The sequence below is a fragment of the Anastrepha ludens genome, chromosome 5, assembly GCF_028408465.1.
Source record: "Anastrepha ludens isolate Willacy chromosome 5, idAnaLude1.1, whole genome shotgun sequence".
Classification (NCBI taxonomy): domain Eukaryota; kingdom Metazoa; phylum Arthropoda; class Insecta; order Diptera; family Tephritidae; genus Anastrepha; species Anastrepha ludens.
Genome location: NC_071501.1, coordinates 113,504,325 through 113,527,077, shown reverse-complemented (window position 1 = coordinate 113,527,077; position 22,753 = coordinate 113,504,325). Strand labels below are relative to the sequence as shown.

The window sequence follows — 22,753 nt, the reverse complement described above, 5'->3', positions numbered from 1 at the left end:
AGCGAAAAAGTGCGAGGAGAGAGAAAGATGTGGAAGAGCAGGCGTTTTGAGAAATTTGAGTAAATTTAAGCACATTTGCGTGTCATGACAATTTTTGGTACTGATATTGGGTTATCTGATAGCGGTACTTTATGACAATGCAGACAAATGATTTGACGTGATAAAAGATTAAAGAGGAAAATCAAAAGCTTTAATGCTTTAAATGGCAGTAAGCAAATGAAAAATTGATTTTTAGATAATAAAACTCACTGAAAATAGCATCAAATAACTTCGTGCACATTTCAAAGGTTTACTTAACAACATGAGAAAATTTGAGAGCTTATTTCGACAATGTCACTGCATTCTAAAGGGTGGTTAAATTTCAAGGGCCGATGTTGAATGCGAACCACACCTAAACGTCAACGACACCGTTGGACTTCTTTCTTTGAATTTATATGAAAGAAAAGGTATACGTCGATAAGCCAGCAACAATTCAATAGCTAAAGGATGAGATAATTCGGCACATTAACGGCATAGAACCTCAATTATGCCTCAGCGTCATCGAAAATTTGGACCATCAGATGGAGGTGTGCCGCCGAGGCCGCGGCGGCCATTTGGCCGATATTTTATTCCACACGTAATTCAGCTATACCATTATTATCATAATAAAGAGAAATGACAATAATTTCCTAAAAAAATGTATTTTATTCAAAATCAACACCGGCCCTTGTAACTTAACCACACTTTATTTGACGCAAGCGACCATCAGCAATAGGCTTCATAGGGCTCATCAAAAGTTTCGTTAGTTAACGGTGATAATCTCTGCCTTTTGCAATTATTTGAATCTTCCGACAGTTGGTTCCACATTACCGGCGCGACCCAGATTTAAATTCGGCCTAGGGATTTCACTTCAGCAGACTTCCTCAAAAATGTATGGGGATTCTTTTAAGTTGCTACAACAGCAACAACCTATCCAAAGGGCCATACTTTTAAGTCTAAGCGTCATTGTACTTTCCGAGAACCCTCTTCGATAGGCAATGCGGCATGAGATGCTCCATTTTCTTGCTCTTTTTATCCTTAACATTTTTCTGTTATACTTAAGGCCCTCGCCTCATTTGGAGTGGTGTTTTTTGGGTGTAAAACGACATCGAAAAAAGATTTTTTTTTTGTTTTCAGTATTTTATTTTTTGATCCATTTAAAAAAAAAAAAAATAAAAAAATTTTTTTTGACATACAAGGTTGCTCAAAAAGTTGTCAGCCTTCAAAAAATGGTTTTAACTTGGACAATAGACACAGATATAGCCGGGTCTACAAAACCGATTTTGATGAAATAAAATTTTGATGTCGTAGAATTGATGACGTTATCGTGTAAACTACGCGTATTCGGGGGAAAACATTTTTAGTCTCTTTTTCGGACCTTTAAGTCATTTTGTCAAATTTTATTTTTTTAAAGATCTTAGTTCACATGATAACGGCATTCATACTGAACAAGAACCTTTTTGCTTTTTTTGTTTTTAGACACCTGTGAGTCCCGGAATCCGTGTCGCCAGCGATATAACTTGTTTTCGAAGATCTTCTTTGCAAGCTCACAACTTTTTGAACGAACCTTATATGGCCAAAAAAATATTTGTGTTTTTTTAACAATGGATGAGAAAATAAAATACTCAAACAAAATTAATCTTTTTTCGTTTCCGTTTTATACGATTTTAAAGTAACACCCAAAAAACACCAATTCAAATGAGGCGAGGGCCTGTTTTACGAAACTGAAACAGAAGTTTAATGTGAACGAATGCTATAGCGACACTGATTTGCTTACAGCAATGAGAGTTATTGGCTGTTACTTCGCTATTTATCAATAATTTTTTTGTGCAGTAGGAGAGTTAAGAAATGTTAACTGCATCAAAACACAAATTCTGGAAGAACCTAAAATTACAAGGAATCTCAATGCTCTATTTTATTTTCACATTTACATATACAGTATTTCAAGCATTCTAGCTAAACACTTAATGAGTCGTGTTTACAATTAATTTGCCATGAACTCGTTCCAAGTGAATGATTTCAATAAAACCATAAAAAAATAAAATTCTACTAGTTAATCCACGCAAAACCACACGACATGATTTTCTATTTAAAATTAATACTTTTTCAAATGTATATAATAGTATATTTATTAAATCACACACACACGAACATACATACGCACATTTGTATGCACATGATTTTCATGCAAATGTTTGTTCATCGATGCATTGAAGCATTTCGCGGTTGTTGCGTGGGTGGCGCGCGCGAACAGCGAACAACGAGCAAAAACAACAACAGCGGCAGGTGCAAAATTATGTGGTATCCCAGCTTAGTATTTCAGCATTTTAGCATTTTTAATATTTAATTTTTGGTTTAATATGTGGTTGTTGTTTTTGTTGCAGCTGACCGCTTTCGGGCTCATGCAAATGCAATTAAGTTAGAGACATATAATTTTCATAATTTTCACAACATTTAAACACCGCTCCCTCTCCGCCTTCCACGCTCCCTACACTTCATGTACTCACTAGCACACAGCAGAATTTTCAACAGTATTTTGAATGAGTGAAGTGAAAATTTGGTAAATGCAATTTGGAATGCAATGCTTGTTGTGTGGGGCTAATGTCATAAGTGGGCAAGAGTAGAATGGTTTTATGGGTTAGGCGACCCATGAATTAATATTCGGTGTTGGTTGTGGTTAGTACCGTTAAAAGTCACTTGTTGCCACAATTCAATATTATTGTGGTGTTATTGATGATGTGTAGGCAAATGGTCCGATGGCAAGCAACGTATGTATGTATATTTACATGTATATACAATATATAAAATATAGAGCATGAAAAACGTGAAATTTAATATTCAATTCGCTCGCGAGTTTTAATTTTCGATTGGAGTGCTATTTTCTTTTAATTCTCTAGTGCGTTTTTAGACGCAGCTGTCGTAGGAAGCTAACAGATGAAGATAAAATGGGGCAGAAACTTGCGGATCTGAATTTAAGGCAACATTAGCGAATAGAAGAAACTTATTTTTAATAAAAATCACTACTCATTTTTAATAAAAATTACTATTTAGCTTTATTAAAAATCACTACCGATTTTCAATAAAGATCAGTTCCAAGGGACAGTAGGTTAGGTTAGGTTAAATACCTGGAAGGAAGAAGGAGCCGTAGAAGCCAGACATTCCCCCGACCAATCTCGAACGCACAAACAACGAGCCCAAGGCCCTAATTGCCGCTTGGCTATCGGAGTAAATATTTACTTTCTTAACGGTAATTACCGAGGTAAGCAACCAGTCCACTGCTTCCTTAATTGCGGATACCTCCGCTTGGAAAATACTACACTGGTACGGAAGCTTGAATTTAAGTTGGATGGGAAGCTCCTTACAGAATAAAGGGACAGAAATATTTGTACGTTTCTTTGCTTCAAAGGGTCAGAGTTAACTAAACCTACTCCACATTGAGCGACCGCTCAAACTGTTTTAAGTAAAAACTGAAATAGTAGAAGAATGGCATGTAAGGGGATCAAAGCAAAAAACTAACAATTAAAACACAGATTTTATTGAGCTTTTGCGTTAAATAATATAAACACTCTGCTTCTCTGCCCGTCTGAGATTTTCCACGATTCCCCGAAATTACCCATTTTATGTTGCTCGGTTAGTCGGTGCTCGGGCTGTTGAGAGCCACTGTGAGAGAGTAGTTTGTGATACTCACTAGCCCGAAGTCGCCCAGTTAAAAGGTGCGGGTGAGTTTGTGAACACAGTCAAACTGAGTCGCCAACTGTTTTGTATAGAAAGACAGAACTGAAAATAACAATAAGCAACAAGAACAAATAACTGTGGGCAAGATTTTATTTTATTTTTGTTTTTTTTGTTTCACAGCACTTCTGTGCTGTTGACGAGAAGTTGATCGAGAAGCCCTTTCGCGCTTACGTTAATTTTCTTCTAAGTGAAAAAAAAAATTCTAAAAAAATGCAGGCTTGTTCAGCAAGCATTTGGAGTTTAATTTGATTCCTCTATAGATACAAATCACATGAATACTTTTCAATAAAATTTGTTCATTGCCCTAAAAAGAATATCAAACCAGTGAGGTAAAAATAATTTAGCTCGATTCGAAAAATAACACTAGAAGTAGAAATAAGGAGCTGCCATAGTAACGATACAGGCAAGTACATTTTCATGCCGAAGTTTGAATTGAATTTTAGCATTGCCTTACACAACAGTGATCTCACAGACGGTGGAATACCATGGCGTTTTGTGGATTTTTATTCCACCATTCAAATAAAAGTAAAAAAAAAAACAAAAACATAAAAAAAGGCGGTACGCCCTAGTGAACATGATTGTTATTTTCTAACAAAAGTGTGTTATTAGGGAGGTTGAATTAGTTTTAAAGGTGACACACAGATGGCACTATTTATCACTTTATCGCGTTGGCAATACTGAATATATATTCATGACAAAGCCTCATCCCTAGGCTTTGTTTATCAGTATCTGTCATTTCGCTGAAGTATAAACAACGCAGTGTTTTCGTGCTCCGAGTATGTCAACTTTCGTGCCGTCGAAACGCAATTTGCGGGAAGCTTTGCTTTTCTGCTTCAATTTGAAAAAAAATACAGCCCAAGCCCGTGAATTGCTGCAGGAGGCCTACCCAGACCATACTCCGTCGATTTCAACATGTGAGTACTGGTTTCGACGATTCAAAAGTGGTGATTTTCACACCGAAGACAAGGAGCGTCTTGGCCAGCCCAAAAAGTTCGAGGACGCGGAATTGGGGGAATTGGTAAACGAGGACTCGTGCCAAACCCAAGAAGAGCTTGCTGAATCATTGGGCGTTGATAAATCAACCGTTTGCAAGCGTCTAAAAGCGATGGGAATGATCCAAAAGCAAGGACATTGGGTCCCGTACGAGTTGAAGCTGCGCGACGTCGAACGGCGACTTTTTACGTGCGAATTGCTGATCGAGCGACAAAATCGGAAGGGTTTTTTGCATCGGGTGGTGACTGGCGACGAAAAATGGATCCACTACGATAACCCAAAACGCAAAAAATCATGGGGTTTGCCCGGCCACGCATCAACGTCGACGGCCAAGCAGAATATTCACGGCAAGAAAATCATGCTCTGCATTTGGTGGGATCAGGTCGGCGTCGTATATTTTGAGCTGCTCCAACCGGGCGAAACAATCACGGGGGATCGTTACCGACTGCAATTGATGCGTTTAAGCCGGGCATTGAAAGAAAAACGGCCGGAAACGGTAAAAAGGCACGACAAGGTTATTTTGCAACATGACAACGCTCGGCCGCATGTTGCTCAACCTGTCAAAAAATACCTTGGAACGCTTGGCTGGGAAGCCAATCCAATCCCTCCGATTATCATTTGTTCCGGCATATGAGTCTCGATTTGGCGGACCAGCGGTTCTCCTCGCCCGAGGCTACCAAAATATGGGTTGAGTCATGGATAGCCAAGCAGCGGCCAGAATTTTGGAGAAACGGCATCCGGAAATTGCCCGAAAGATGGGCGAAAGTTGTAGCTAGCGATGGCCAATACTTCGAATAAAATATTTTGTACCGTTTTTTCACAATAAAGCCCCAAATCTTCGAAAAAAACCTTTAAAACTAATTCAACCTCCAATATTTGTTTTTTTTTTTTTTTTTTTTTTTTGTATTTCGTTTTCGCTTTTATTTTTTTAATTTTTGGCTTTTTATTTATTTATTGTTTTTTGGTTTTGTTTAATTTTTTTTCCTATTTTTTTCTTATTTTTATTTTTTTCTTTGTTTAATTCAATTATTTTAAATTTTTTTTTTTATTTCATTTATTTAAATGAAATTTTAGTTTTTAATATTTGTTTTTTTTTGTTTTATTTTCGAGTCGGGTGAACCGATTGTTATTTCCTAGAGAGTTGCATGTTTGATTGAAATATTTTTGTATTGTTTTTTTTCTAATTTTTTTTATTAATTTTTTTTTATATTTTTTAATTTAATTTTTTTACTTTTGTTTCATATTTTATTTATTTTATAATTTGTTTTCAATTCATTGCCGACAATCGAAAAATAGTACACAAAATTTACCAAAATTAATTTTGTTCTACACGCACAATACACACTCACACACACATACTCACAAATCCACACCAAAAACGCTTGTACGCAACAACTAATGGAATCTATAATTTACTTCTGCTTATAGGTATACACACTTCCACACCTACATACAGAAACAACGCGAATACAATTAATAATTAAAATAACAACTACTGCCTTGGACAAACAAAAAGCCTTACTGTTACAGAGGTGAAAAACTGTCGACACCTAAAAAAGTTTCACTCGCACTATAAATAACTAAATAAAATAATAACGGTGATTCGGTGGTGACATAGTGACATACCTTTAATACCCAAAAATGTTACATTTAACACAGCCTGGAGAAGAGCGTAAGCCCAGCAGGAAAAAATTATCAATTGATGAAAAAATTACAAAGAGTCAATTTTATAGCGTTCACTCCAGCGCTCAAGCAGTCACTATTCACTGAAGGGCCGATAAACTAACAGAAGCACAAATACTATTCTACGAGTTTAACTAACTAACACTGAAAAATATATCGCATCACTGGGAGCTACTAGAGCTACAAACTATACACTATGGAAAGCCTGCAAGAAAATCGGCAACGCAGTTATGCACTGGGGTTGGGGACTAGGACAAATCTTGGGCGAAAACACCAAAAGAAAAAACAAAAATTCTCGCTGATCATTTTAAAAAAATATTTACAAATCAACATAATAACCAAGACGTTGACTATTCTGAATTTCATACTCACCTCACAAATAACATAAATATACCAATCAAGAAAATATTTAACTTCGATAGAAATATGGATAGCAATTGAGACAAAAATTGACGTAAATAAATCCCCAGGATATGACGGAATCACAGGAAGGATTCTAAAGGAGTTACCCCGACAAAGCCACTCTCTACTTAAGGAATATATTTAACTCAGCGTTACGAATGAAGTATTTTCCACTGCCTTGGAAGGTTGCTGAAATCATCGCAATACTCAAACCTAATAAAGACGCCACTTAAGCTTCTTCATGCAGACCAATTAGTTTATTACCATCATTATCCAAACTTTTTGAGAAGCTTATACTTGACCGCCTTGACCCCATACTACAGGCGCGAAACTTATTTCCTTCACACCAATTCGGATTTCGTACAAAACATTCAACAATAGAACAGGTACATAGAGTAACAAATAAAATATTGTCAGAAATTGATAAAAGAAATACCTACATGCGTTGCTGTGTATCTTGATGTAGCGAAAGGTTTCCACAGCGTGTGGCACAAGGGTTTAATATTTAAACTTAAACAGTATCTTCCACTCGACCACTATTTGTTAATGAAAGGCTGTTTAGCAAATAGATACTTTTCCATGAAATATAGAGACAAATACTCTAACATTCAACTCATGGAAGCCGGTGTACCTCAGGGCAGTATACTAGGGCCTGTACTATATGTGCTGTACACAGCTGATATTCCCTTGCCTGCAAGTATCGACATAATAGCAACCTTTGCAGATGACACCGTCCTATTGGCAACTCATAAAACCTTAGAAGCAGCAACAAACAAGTTAAAACAGATTTTGAACAAAACACTAACATGGTTTAATGATTGGGGTATAGAAATCAATAGTGGCAAAACAACTCATGTAGTTTATTCTAACAAGAAAGTAGGACACAAGAATCTGACAATAAACAATTCACAAATCCCGATAGACACCAAAGCAAGATACCTTGGAATGACTATTGACTCTAAACTGCTCTGGAAAGAACATATCACGTTGAAAAGAAATGAGGTAAAAAACAGATTCCGACAATTATACTGGCTACTTGGCAGGCGCTCGAAACTGTCATTGCTCAACAAAACCCTTATATATAAAACTGTGATTGTGCCAATCTAGGTATACGGCATAGAAATCTGGGGAACTGCCAGTAAAAGTAACATTGACATTATTCAACGACTACAAATAAAAATATTCAGAACTAAAACCAATGCACCTTGGTACGTCCCAAACGAAGATATTCATCGCGACCTCAAATCATATTGCCCGTTTAATGAACCATACAAATACTGACATGCGACAACTCCCATCAGCAGAAAGGGCAAACTCCAGGCGGCTCAAACGACCAACCCCAACTCAGCTGATAACTAGAATAATTTAAAGCTACACTTGTAAACTCACACAAAAACTTAACCAAAATGTAATATTGATAATGATTAATGTTATGAATTCCAAGCTGTAGAAAGAATTACTTAGTGTCATAGGACAGGTGTAATTAATAAAGGAGGCAAAAAAAAAAAAAAAAAAAAACATACTAACACTAATCAACTAACTTTTAACTAGCTACTAAGTGACTTCATTTTAACCGCAATTAAATACTTATTTAAAAGGTATTACAAAAACATGCTTTCCAGAAATTATATTTATTGAAAACATGTAACTAAAGGTATACTTTTTGTACTGATTTTAAATATTAAAAATTAAATACATTTATTTTACTTCTCTTGCTAATTCTTTAAATTTTGGCGAATAATTGGTGACAGCACTTCTCAGTAGTTTTCTGAGATGTTCGGATTTTTCGGTGTTTGGATTTCACCAGTTTTAAATCGAAACAGAGGAATTATTGTGAAACATTTTATTTGGTTAAAAACGTAAAAAACCCGTAATAATAATACCACAAAAAAGAAAAAGGAACTCGGGCAAATTTATTGAGAGCAAGAAATAATACCTCTAATACCGCATACGTGTGTTCACAATGATAGCAACGCGGCATGTTGCAAGGTTTTGACTATTCATTTAATTTTTTCATAAAAATATAGTTTTTAATACAACAATAACCATATAAACCTATGTTTTCACCAAATTTTCGTCAAAAATTCAAAATTTGTAGCCTGAAGTTTTAAATTCTTTTTGGAATTGTTTGTACACCTCAACACATTCAACTAAATTTCAAACTTCTGGATATGCAGTTTTATAGCTCATTGAATTCTGATATGCTAAAGTTCAAGTCTGAAGTAATTTGGAAACACCGCTGATTTTTGAGAATTTTTTTCTCCGTATATAAAAATTGCGAGCATTCATTATGTGGAAGAAAATGCGTAGCACCGTCAACAAAAAAATATATCAAAAATCAATGCGAATTTGAATCGCACTAAACTCTGGTGTGGTGCTAAACAAAAATTGAATGAGCTAAAACTGCATACCCAACATTTTTCTCGAAATTCTATCTAAAAAGTTTTGAGTTTTTTATTACAATTGTCGAAGTTTTTGAAATTTTCTAATAACAGCGTAGACTTGATGAACTGCTAAAACTATAACAAGCCCTAGTTTTTTACCTAGGAACCACCGGAAAATATATATATACAACAACAAAAACCTGATTTCACAGCATACAGCATACAAACGCATTATGATTACCCTTTAGATGCCCACAAGGTGGTGTAAGTTGTTTGGAGAAAAGTCAAAACTAGCCCCCTGTGTACTTAGCGGCATCCTGTGGCTTTTCTTGGACGATAGCGGAACTATAGATTCCTGCCATCTTATTAGTAGTAAGTCCCTTTCTTCTATGTTTCGTACAAAAATATCACATTACCTGAAGTTAGTTATCAACTAGTTTGAGGTTAGTCCCATTGACTGCAGGGGCGTTGTTGAACTTCACGCAAAGCTAAGCACACAACAGTGAGTGAAGGAGAAACACGTACGAGCTACACCTATAATTACGAAGTTTCAATGGTTATAATTGAACGTTACTACCTGCGCACTGAGCGGGGAACCAAATTCACATGACGCTAGTGAAATGCGTAAGAGTGGACACTCCCAGTGGTGACGATGCCACGTCGGCAGAAATAGTGCCCAAGAAAGCTATAACAGCGGCGCCAGCGCCTAAGGCAACTGAGCGTAACGTAACTGAAAAGAGGTAGCAAAGAGCTCAGCTGATATTTATTGGAATATTAGATTAGGAATGTGGTCGGTAGTCGGCGTAGAATACTGTCGAGTGGTGAAGTACGCCTGGGAGAATTGATCAGGTAGATAGATGCGTGCGTGCTTGCGTGTTGCGTCCCCAAACTTATGTACGTGTGTGCTTGCTGAGGCGGCACTTCATAGCACTTAAATATTAACCATTGCTAAGCAATAGATTGTAGGGGTGGACTGGTAGATTGATGTGAATCCGGTGGTGTTTAATTATGATGGGCAGCAAATTTTGATAATCAAAGCTGTCAAGTGCGTATGCAAGTAGGGTATTAGGAAGGAAGGAAAAGAGGAAGGTAACTGCAGGGAAATCAAGTGGTAAATGGTCGAAAAACATATTACATATTAGGCCTGTGGTGACCCATAAAAGAAAACGAATTTAGGACAAGGAAATTGGAAAAAGCGAAAATTAGGAATTAGGTGGAAAAATTTAGTTCGAAAGGCAAGTGCTTACAACAAGCACACGCACTTTCGTAAATACAAATAAGTAAATATAAAGAAATCAAATATTTTCACTTACAGTTCACATTCAAAGTAGCGGTCGCCTCCAGCCGCTGACCATCGTTCATGGCACGATTTCGCACGACACACTTATATTTGGCGCCATCGTCTTCGCGTCGCGGTTGCAGTGCTAATGTTGCATTTGTGGGTTGGTCCTTTGAGCCGCCCGTACGAACGTTGGCATGTAGAGGGGTGTTGGTACCCTCGCGATACCAACTGCACAGCAATCAGCAACCAAGCAGCAGCAAAGGAAATGCAGCGTATTCGTGTGGTCGACGAAAATGAGAGCATGAAAAGAGAAAATGTAAAGGAGAGCGATTGAGAAAAAAATTGTGATGAAACGAAATCAAGTAAAAACTACACGAAAAATAAAATCAAGTACAATAATATAAGGCAGTGTGGCACGAAAAACGTTGGCTGTTAATTTGTGCACACTTTGCGTTTGACTTTTTTCGCCTTGTTCGTGATTATTTCCTACTCGTTAGCTGCATGCGCTTTTACCCCATTCCATTTGTAGTTGTGCGCATTTTTGTTTTGCAGTATTTTTCCTGATTGAGTTTGCCGAGTTTTTCATTTTTATTCTTATTTAACTGTTTTTGTTTTGTGAAATTTTATTTTCCGTTTTTTTTTTTGTTTAATGCTGGCGCTAGTTTTTTGGCAGTCAACCACAATGAACCGAGTCGTAAATATTTGAGGATTGCAAGGCAAGACAGTCGTCGATGGCGCATCCTATAGCATGCATACATGCACACATACATATGTATTTATAGACAGACATACTTACGGGATAGACACATACGGAAAAACGTACTTTTTGGCAAGCGAGGCAGTGTGGGAATTAAGAAGTTTAATACGAATTTATGTCTTGCATTCACTGGAAATAATACTAAATTTGCGAGCGAGCAACCAACATGGACAGCAGATAAAATTGAAAGCGGTGATGCAGATGCAGCAAAAAGAAAAAGCAACAACAGATAAATAACGAAAGGAACGAAAGGAACGAAAGAAAACGAGTACGTATATAAAATCCCACCAAAAATCACGAACAAAAGGAGCCAAATACACAAAACGGAAAAATGTTGGCAAACTAACGAAACTGGGCTAATCATTTGCATGTCGTTAAAAATACTTAGTTCCGCTGATAACAAATTTAGATTACTTTTCGTCTTGAAATGTTATAAATTTCACAATTAAGGGTCAGTTGAACTGGCATAAATCGTGGGAAAGCGCAGAAAGGGGAAACAAATAATAAAATATCAGGCACTAAAATAGAAAAAAATGCATTAAAGCAAAGTTAAAAAAAAAATTACTTAACAAAGAGTAACATAACGAAAATAGTAGAACATAGCATGGCCCTACGAAGAATGGCGTAACATAAGAAACAAAATTAGATAAACTAAGAAGAAAGAACAAATAAATAAAAACTAAAATAAAATAAGCAACAATAAAATTATTTGAAATTAAAATTAATTTATTATTTCAAATTAACATAAGTTAAAATAAACACAATAAAGGTATTTCAAACAATTGAATAACAAAACATAGCAAACATAATACATAGTAAGTTGAAAAAATTCGTCCTGACATAACAAAATTCAACTTAATAATAAATAAACTAGCATAACTTAACATAACATAACAGAGAATTACAAAATAGCATGGCATAACATGAGAAATAAACCAGCAAAATGTAACAACAAATAATAAAACTAATATAACATAACACACCGTAACATAACATAGATTTATATAAAATAATTCGACAGAAAACAGATACGAAATTAAAGTAAAATGAAATGAAATAATTAGAAAAATTATAAAACAAGATTAAATAAAAATAATAAAATTATATTTATAAATCGGGAGAGAATAAAATGAGAGAAAAGAAAAAATTTAATTATATAATTACATTAAGTAAAACAAAAACAAGGTGGCGAGTGGAAACTACTTGCGTTACGACCAGACAAATCTGGTCATCCTACAATCTGAAACAGACAAAAACCCTTATAAGTCTTTCGAAACACGAATTAAGGCATATAATATCTCTTATCACCGACCACTGCCTGTTGGGCATTCACGCACGTCGGCTCGGGGTTCCTCAAAACGGCCTGTGCAGATACTGCGAGGACGAAGATGAGGAAGTATCGAGCAGACATTTGCTGTGCAGTTGTCCCGGTCTAGCCAGAAGTCGACTCGCTCTTCTAGGCTCTCCAACAATTGACAATCTTTCAGTACTTTCGAACCTGAAAATCGAATCTCTCATCAAATTCTCGAAACGAATTAACATCTTTGACCAAAATCTACAATAAAAATGTCGGTTAGGTGGGGAAATCATATAACATAATGAGCTCTAGGGCAACACAACGGACCCAACTTGCAGTCTATGTGGCACTCCGATGCGGGGTCACCCTTAAACCAACCAACCAACCAACCAAAACAAAATAAAATAAAATAAAATGAGCCCTAAAATTAATAAACCAAATCAATAAATGACAGTAAATAACATAATGAACTAAAATAAAACAAAATCAAATTAGACCAAATATTTATTAAAAGAAAAAAATTACATCCAATTTAAATTAATAAAAAATAAACAAAAAACTAAAATAATAAAATAATCTAAAATAAAATAAAATGAGATAGAACCCGAATTAAAAGAAATTAAATAAAATCAATCAAAATAAAATAAAATAAAATAAGATTAGATAAAAAATATTGAAACGTTGAAATAAATAAACCAAAATTAATAAAATAAATAAAATAAAATTAGCCAAAAAAATAATAATTTAATTTAGTAACAAATTTAAATAAAATAAAATTAAACTGAAAAATAATAAAAGAAGAATAAATAAAAATAATACAATATAAAAATAATAGAAAAAAAATCAATTACAAAAAATAATTAAATGAAATCAAGCAAAATGAATCAATAACACAAAATAAAATTAGTCAAAAAATTAATTTGAAAAAAATAAAGTAAAATAAAGTTAGATAGAACCTTAGTTAAAAAAAAATAATATCAAACCAAATTAAATTAAATAAAACCAAGCAGAAAATTAGTAAAAACAGAATAAATAAATAGAATAAAAAAATAAAAAAAAATATTACAAAAAATAATTCAATAAAATCAAGCAAAATGAACTAAAATAGAACAAAATACAATTCGGCAAAAAATTAATAAAAGAACAAAAACACATTAAACAAAAAATTAAAAACAAAAATCAAATAAAATAAAATAATATGAAATACAGTTAAGTTTTACTCTACTTTACTTATTCATCCTTTGCCAAAATCTTTTCAGAAAAAATACTTAACACGTTGAATGCCACGCCGATTTTACATGGTTTGCCCGTAGAGCCAACATGAATTTATTAGTATGCAAAACATATTATGTGCACATGAAATTTATACGCACATTTCTCCTGATTAAATAAAATATACTATATTACATTATTCAATTACACTATTGCAATAATTTAAATAAAATTGAAAATTTTAAAACTTTCAAATTAAGTCAAATTATATGTTTCGTGCAATCCTCCAATCACCGGTGACTCCCACGGCGCTACAAAAAAACTTAGTGTCCGTGAATTTTAAGTCATTGCAAAGAAACGATCGATTTCCGAACATTGTGTTTTTGGACGAGAAAATTTGTCAAATTGAGGAATTCGCAAACTCTCAAAACGATAGGGTTTATTTGACCGACCGTTCATACCAGAATTTGAGTCATCAATTGGCCACCAGGAGACAGCACCCGCCCCAGGTAATACTTTGGGCCGCTGTAACCGCAGATGGGCGCTCTCTACTCGTTTTCATCATACCTATCGGGAAAGTATTCTGGAGGTTGCTTTGAAACCGTGGGCAGACAAACATTTCGGTGGCAGACCATGGACGTTTCAACACGACTCGGCACCGTTTCACAAAGCTCGAGTGAATCAAGTTTCCAAACTAAATTTATGGCTTTTTTAATTTGTTGCACTTTGAGTGCCGGACCTTTGTTTTCCCATACTTTATTTTGTTTCTAAGTAGTTTCTTATTATATTTTATTTAAATTTTGTTTTATTTTATGTTAAATTATTTACTTTATTTTCTTTTATGCTATTTTATATCTTTTTTAATTAATTTTCATTTATTTAATATTCATAAACTAATTTTTCACTTCATTTTATTTTATTTCACTTTGGTTTAGTGCATTTAATTTATTTTTTTGTTATTTTTTTAATTTATTTTTTATCTTTTTTTATTTATTGTCCTTTATTTTATTTCATTAACGTTTTGTCTTACTTTATCTCAACTTTTTTCTTTTATTAAATTTTTTTATTTGAAAATTTTCTTTTTTAATTAATTTTCATTTATTTCATTTTATTTCACTTTGGTTTAGTGCATTTAATTTATTTTTTTGTTAATTTTTTTAATTTATTTTTTATCTTTTTTTATTTATTGTCCTTTATTTTACTTCATTAACGTTTTGTCTTACTTTATCTCAACTTTTTTCTTTTATTTAATTTTTTTATTTGAAATTTTTTTTAATAAATTTTTATCTAATTTTATTTTATTTCAATTCATTTTATTGAATTTTTTTATGGTTGCTTCGCTAGTTGTAAATTTTTTTTTATTTTTATTAATTTCTTGTCTAGGTTTACTTTACTTCGTTTATTTTATTAACTTTTTATCTATTTTTTGTTTCATTATTTTATTTGATTTTATTTATTTATTATTTTTTGTTTAATTTTATTGTAATATATTTAATTTTGTTTGATTTTATCTAGTTGTTGTTACTTCGCTCGATTAAACAGATTTTACTCTCAAATTTATATTATACATTCATTTTTTTCGAAATTGATTTTGAATGTTTTTTTCATTTTTGTAAAATATTACAAATACTACATACCTGATACACTTAATATAATTTTATATAAATATGTTATCCTTATGATTCTATATAAATATCTCGTTTGGAGGATAGGGTGCCATTTTTATACGTTTCTTCTTTTAAACTATTTTTGAAGAGAGTGCAAAACTAGATTACTGACACGACCCGGAGCTTGGCATAAATTCCTCGTAAAATATTTAGTTTTACAAATATAACTTTTAGTATTATATTTTGCGAATACTCGCTGATTTTTGTAAGAATCGATCCACATTAAGCCATTTAATCTTTACAAAAGCAAAAACAAAATTACATTTTCACTTAACCACATCAACGTGGCTGAAGCCTGAGAGCAGGTAAAAGGCGCTAAATTATTTAAACTTAAGAAATTAAGTGAGTTGTGCAAGAAAAATGTGCGCTGGTGTATTTAAGTGGCTGTATAAATGTGTGTGTGTGTGTATATAAATGGCTCGTTAGCCTGAATATAATGATTGCCCAGTTGGCGCTGCTCACCGTCAGCCAGCCATACACTTGAGCGCTCAATTGCACCTCTTCAGCGCGGATTAAGGACATTTGCATTTGGTGCTACTTAAAAAAACTACACACACACACACCCACATACAATGCCTACACACATACGCAGCGAAATGGGCGAGTTGGGCTACGAACGAATCAGCCAGCCAATTCAACCAGTCGCTTGGTAGCCGGCATATAATGGCAGTGAAAATCCTTTTAAAAATTTCGTAACCACCGGCAGCAGCAGCATAAGAGGGTAAAGCATTCAATTTAAATAAATTTAATTTTAAATTAATACGGTATTATTGCCGCCCACAATGCGACGCAGCCACCTTTTTTTCCACAACTATGTGCGCATGTATGTGTATATGTACGTATCTAAGTAGTTATGTGCATATCGTTGGTCGGGCCATTGGCTGCGTTGCCAGGCAGCTGGCAGTCATCCACTTATTGGCATTTTACTATGCTCGTTCGCTGACATACAAACATACATATGTATGAGCGAATATAAAAAATATTACATATATACCTCTTAGCCAACTCTTCACCACCCACAACTGCCCCCCACATGTACTTACGTTATCGTTGGATCAGGCGAACCGCCAATGCTGCTGCACGTCAGCTCCATTTTCACATCCTCGGTAGCGATGGCCACATTGCCGGGTGAAATAACGGGCGGATGCGGTGGTGTGAGGACGGTTAAGTTGTAAAACTCCTGATGGACATCGGCGCCCGTACCTTTCGCCTTGATGCGACATTCGAAGCGACCATTGTCGCGATTGTATGAGGCGTTTTTAATTTGCAAATCGTAAATGCCACGCTCCGGACGGTAATCGGGTCTGGAATGAGAAGAAAAACACAAAATGTTGAGTCAAAAAAAAAAACAAAAAAAAGGATGGTGAAAAAATGTATAGATAACTGTTAAAAAAGTAATTACGAAACATTTGAGTAATGAAAAGGCTGCAACACTGAAACAATTAAGAAAAAATTCCAAAAACTCAATGCAAAGAAATTAAGTGTAAAAAAAAATTCTGATTAAACAAATTAAAAATGTGAAAAAGCGGGAAGTGGGCAACGGTGCCGCAAGATGGGCGTTGGTGGTGGTGCTGATTGAAAACGAGTGATTATACAGACAGATTACAAAATTGAATTAAAAGTAATTAAAAGAAATCTGTGCGTGCGCGCACTACCATACGCACACATTTTTTTATTCGATGTTTAGTGGACACTTTCTGATTTGCTGGCTTAAGCGGGTTAAAAATGCGGGTGGCAACAAAAAAAGGCAAAAAGGCAGAGATGGTAATTTATGGTAAAAAATGCGAAAATGACCTGAAAGGGTTTGCTTCAAAAAATGGAGTTAAAAAGTAAGTAATTAAATAGTTTGGCGTTAGTCTCAGATTAAGGCCAAGTTTTTGCTTCCACTGTAGACTGCAATTTTAATATATACGAATATTTCTTAAAAATGAAACCAGTTTCAATTTTGCGAGTATTCTGCGAGGAGCTACCCATCAAGCTAAAATTTAGGCGTCCAGACCACTGTAGTGTTTTCCAAGCGGAGGTAGCCACAACTAAGGAAGCAGTATATTCCTATGAAATGCGACTTGTTTTTCAATTTCAAATGTTTATTAAAAAAAAATGGTTACAAATTTAATCGTCAAAATAATAGCCATCGCTAGCGACACATTTTCCCCATCTCTCAGGCAATTTGTGGATGCCCCGCCAAAAAAATTGGCCGTCTTTGCCCATCGATGCAATCAAATGATAATCGGAAGGCGCCAAGTCTGGTGAGTAAGTCGCATGCACCAGCGGTTCTCAATCGTACGTCTCGTGGCGGTTCAGTGTCAACAAGAGAAATAACTTTGTGACGCCGATCGGCATATTCTGGGCATTTTCGGTGTATAGCTCTGTTCAAATCGGCCAATTGTCGTTGGTAGCGTGCACCGTCAACTGTTTCTCCTGGTTTTAATAGCTTGTACCAAATCGTACTACGCTGATCCCAGAAAACAGCATTGCCTTGCGGCCGAGGCGATTTGGTTTGGCCGTTGTTTTTGGCTTGTGGACGGGCGGACCATACGATCGTTCACGCTTGGTATACGAGAAATACACCCATTTTTCATCACCCGTAACGATTCGGTGCAACAAAGACTTCCTTTTGAACCGGGCGAGCAGCATTTCACAAGTGGTTTTTCGATGTCCGCAAATCGTAGTTTGAAGGCACGAAATTTGCCATTTTTAAGAGCGACAAAAATGCATTATTGTATGAAACGTAACAAACAATGAACTGAATATTGTTGACAGATGAAAGACGAAAAAAACAAGACATTTGGGAAGGTTTAAAAATACTTCTATCGACATCTATGGAATAGCTGAAAGTTTCATTTCATAGGTATATACCGTAATTACTGTAAAGGACGTAAATATCTACTCCGACAGCCAGGCGGTATTAAGGCCTGGGGCTCGTTGTTTGTGCGTTCAAAATTTGTCGGGGACTTCTCTCTCGATTGCACCCGAATACTTCGATATTAGGCTTATCTGGGTTCCCGGTCACAACAGAAACTGCTGGGCGGATGAGCCGGCCAGCCAGCGGACTGTTCCTTGCCTGTAGTCTATTCCTGTAGTCTGCTCCCAGAAAGATAGGCCTCGCATCAACTCGCAACCGGACTGGGCTAGCGTGCAAACGTACAAAGTCTCGAGATCCTTTTGACTACGGGTAGTAGGTCGGGTGCACCTGAGCTAGCTTTGAAGGCTAACAAAGCCACAACTCTAAAATTTAGTAGATATCCCTACCGGACGTTGTCCGTTCGATGTCCATGCGGTGAGACTTAACATTGCTACAACTTCTTTCTACAGAAGCTGTTCGGAGGATAAGGTGGAATCAGCTCAGCACTTTTTTCGCAGCTCATCGGGCAAAGATTTAGACATTTGGGCTCTCACTTTTTGCTACACCTGCGGATGCTGAGGATTTTAACATTACACACCTGCTGAACTTCCTGCTTTAAGCGGTTAAGACAAATGTAATTAGCCACGTTTTGGTCATAATCCTCCATACCAAAGTCCTTTCTTCCATTTTCCAACTTTTTGGATCCTTTCCTACTGTTCTTCCCCATTACCCCCAACTGTCATACAGTACTTGATCTTGGAATTCCCGAGCTATTCCCGACCTTTTTTCTCTCTTTTTCACACTTTTACTGCTCCTTTTATGAGCATAATTTTTTAAACACTCGCGAATCGAAAATATCTACTAGTGCTCCAGCTCGGAAGTCAAGCAAAGAAAAATCATACGGAACTTTTATTTCTTGCTCAGTTTTTTGTGTCAATTCAGTATCAGTTTCCTGCATCGCTAAGTTTTTTGAAAAGCATGAACAGTCAAACTCCCTCTTTACGCTTTTCTATACCACTGAAAATTTTGACTCTCTTGCGAATCGAAAATATCTGCATGCAGGGCTCCACCAGCTCGAATAGTAAAAATAGTCACCAATAAGGATAGGTTTTTAATTTCTTTCCCCTCACTGAAATGCCCAACTCTCTTTCACTGCTTTTTGTGCATCAAAATAGATACATTCGCGAACCTAAAATACATATACGGGTTTAGCTCGTGAGTGAAAAATTGAGAAAGATAATTGGCTTTATAATTCCTTCGTATTTGAGATGCCCACTGCCTGTTCTATTCGCACTTTTATGTCAGTGGCGTTTTTCATTCGCTCGCGAGCTGAATATATTTTTCACTAAAAAGTCAAACTTGTGTTAAATATGTAAAGAAGGGGCGCGCAAACGCACTAAAATAACTCTTTAACTTAAGAATTTAACTTTTTCATTGACAAAAAATTAGTTTATTAAAAATATTATTGTAGAATACGGTACATAGCATTTACCCAAAAATTTTGTCTGCAAGTATTTTGCAGCTGCCAATTTTCCAGCACACAAAACAGGGGAAAAATCTCTCACCGAAAACTTCGTTCTACACGCGAAAAAAACACGTTCCTTGCGTCTAGACAAATTCAAGAGTCACTCTCATTCTCGCTCATTCACTCTTTCATTCCTTCCACGCTCACACCTCGCCAAGTCATGCAATTTTTTTTTCTGAGGGCATAAGTTTTCGCAAACTTTTTGAAGATTAACATTTTGACTGCTATTCGGAGCAACTTAAATTAACGTCCCCTACAATGGCGTTGGTAATGATTATGAAAAGCGTTTTTGGCTGAAGGGGAGCGTGACAAAGTTTTGACAACTTTGCACTTAAAAGTTATTTATACAAAATGTCAACCTCTACTCTCTATGCGGTTATGACAGTTTATGCAACAAATAATATTCATAATGGGCCACATTGGCAGGGAGGCAAGAAAGTGGGCAAGTAGGAAGGTTGCTAGGTTAAATAGTCATAAAGCAGATTAAAATTCGAAAGCTTCCCCTCTCGAATAACATTTTACTTCGACATAAACGTATGATAACGGTAGCATGCAGTTTATGACTCTAAAATAAATTATTAAGTTAATAGTTACTCCATATTCAAACCCAACTGCAAACTCAATGAAGCTCAGTCTATTTACATGTACACCTGCCAGTCAAGCTTGCGCACACACCACCCTACACTACTACCCTTCCCTCTCGTGCGTTTTGCGCTCTAACTTATGAAATAATCAGCTGTTTGCTTTTTTCACAAACGTCTCTTCCCCCTCTTTTAATGACAAGAAGACACGAAAAATATGTGAAAATGAATGCCTTGTTTTTGTATTTTACTTATTCATTACATTTTTTCTTCCCAATGTCAACTTGCCAAATTTGGAATGAAATTCTTCTTCATTGCTTCGCCTCATTGGGAAGTGAGTAGTGCACAATGACGCCCTAGTGTTTTGTTGCTTAGCAACATGTTGCTAGTGGCTGTTGCGTCGAGGTAACGATTAAGACTGCTGAATCGGACTCAGTCACTTTTGCTCAATGCCTGAGTATTAAATGTTCTTTTTTTCTATTGAAATCTATTTAAATGTCAGCTAGGTTATGAGGAGTAACCGTTTTGATTAAATTAATTTATGATCCGCATTGGATTCTATTTTTCCGATTCGAGTGAATTTTGCTAAGATATGAAAGATAAGGTGAAATTTAAGCAAACCAAACAATAAGTAATATTTAGCGAATATATTGGCCATTTCGAGGAATATTAAAGGGTGGTTAAATTTCAAGGGCCGATGTTGAATGTGAACCACACCTAAACGTCAACGACAACGTGGCACTTCTTTCTTTGAGGAAAAGGTGAATGTCGATAAGCCACCAATAATTCAAGAGCTAAAGGATGAGATAATTCGGCACATTAACAGCATAGAACCTCAATTATGCCTCAGCGTCATCGAAAATTTCGACCATCGGGTGGATGTGTGCCGCCGAGACCGCGGCGGCCATTTGGCCGATATTTTGTTCCACACGTAATTGAGCCATACCGTTATTATCATAATAAAGAGAAATGGCAATAATTTCCTAAAAAAAATTGTACTTTATTCAAAATCAACACCGGCCCTTGAAACTTAACCACCCTTTATAATATCGAAAATGAAAGAGTAGGAATGTGTAGGATGAAAATATGAGCTAAAAAAAAGTTATAAACTAAACTAACCAATTCACGCATTCCGCAGATTAAACACTAGAAAATAATAGCTGTAAATAATTTTAAAGAACAATTTTTTATTTCATTTTTTATTTGTGAGTGAAATTTTTCTACCAAAAAGACATTTTTTTGTACAAAATAGAAATTTTGGTGAAATTTTGAATTTTGATGAAAATTTGTAAAAAAAATTTAAATTTCTGGAATTTTATAAACCTTACAAATTTGCGAAATTTTTGAAATATTTTAATTTTTTTTAATTTTGTACAAAGTTACACATTTTGAGCTATACATTTCTTTTTAGCATGAACTATATCTACATTTTTATAAAAAAAAAATTTAATTAGTATATTAAATAATAATAATTTTTATAAACTTATAGCTCCTAACACAACAAAAGCAACATAACTCAGAGCTTTAAACTTTGTGTAAAACTCAAAAATTCAAAAAAATTTCAAACATTTTAGTCAGAATTTAAAAATTTTTTTTAGGTGTGAAGTTTTTAGCCCTTTCAGTTTCCGTGACAGGTAAAAAAAGGTCTTAAAATTCCCGTTAATTTTTCATGTATTGGTTTAACATTCAGCTAGTTTGAAGTGGCAAATAATTTCCTTTGATTTTTTAAATTTTACAAAATATAAAGTATATTTTCATTCATATAAAAAATGTCGATCATTTGTTAAATTTATTTATTTAATAGCATTATTTTGCGGAAGAGCTGGTGTTTTGAGGTTGACGGGGACATGAGTCGAACCTTGATGTAAGCGTCGATTTAGTATTCACTGCACTAAAAGCGCAACGGGCTGATCGTGACTTGTGAGAAAACTAAGAGGCAAAAGGCAAATAGCAAAAATAAATGTACTGGCGACGTTTTTTTAGAGAGCAAGCCACTACAAGGGGCGAACTAAGCAGAATATTAAAAAATAATATTAAGCAGATTTATGTGCTTTTTTGGGTTTGCAACTTATTAAACCAGAACATAAACTATTAAATAAAAACAATAAATTAATTGTAAAGCGAGGTTTTATTCGAATTGATTCAAATTTTGATTTGGTCTTAAGCGAGAAATGCCATTTTGCTAAGCTAGTCGTCAACACTCTACGAAATGGATGATGTGGGGAAGGAGGTATATGTACAAATGGCTTCCACTCACTAAACAAAATAAAGCTTACATTTATGAAAAAAATAATAATAATAAAAAAAGCGGTTGTCTGTAAAGTCTGTTTACTGAAGATGGTTGAACGTGACAACGTCATAAGAAAATACTG

At 35.0% G+C, this 22,753-nt stretch overlaps 1 protein-coding gene across 1 annotated transcript in view; it reads right to left on the bottom strand.

Moving 5' to 3' along the window:
* The window catches only part of LOC128865001 (muscle M-line assembly protein unc-89-like), a 230,189-nt gene that overhangs the window by 182,643 nt on the left and 24,793 nt on the right, over window positions 1-22,753 (bottom strand). Inside the window, exons 2-3 of the mRNA XM_054104840.1 lie at window positions 16,474-16,734; window positions 10,529-10,725 (exon numbers count right to left, since the gene is read on the bottom strand). Coding sequence (XP_053960815.1) covers window positions 10,529-10,725; window positions 16,474-16,734 — 458 coding nt within the window. The remainder of the gene's footprint in view (window positions 1-10,528; window positions 10,726-16,473; window positions 16,735-22,753) is intronic.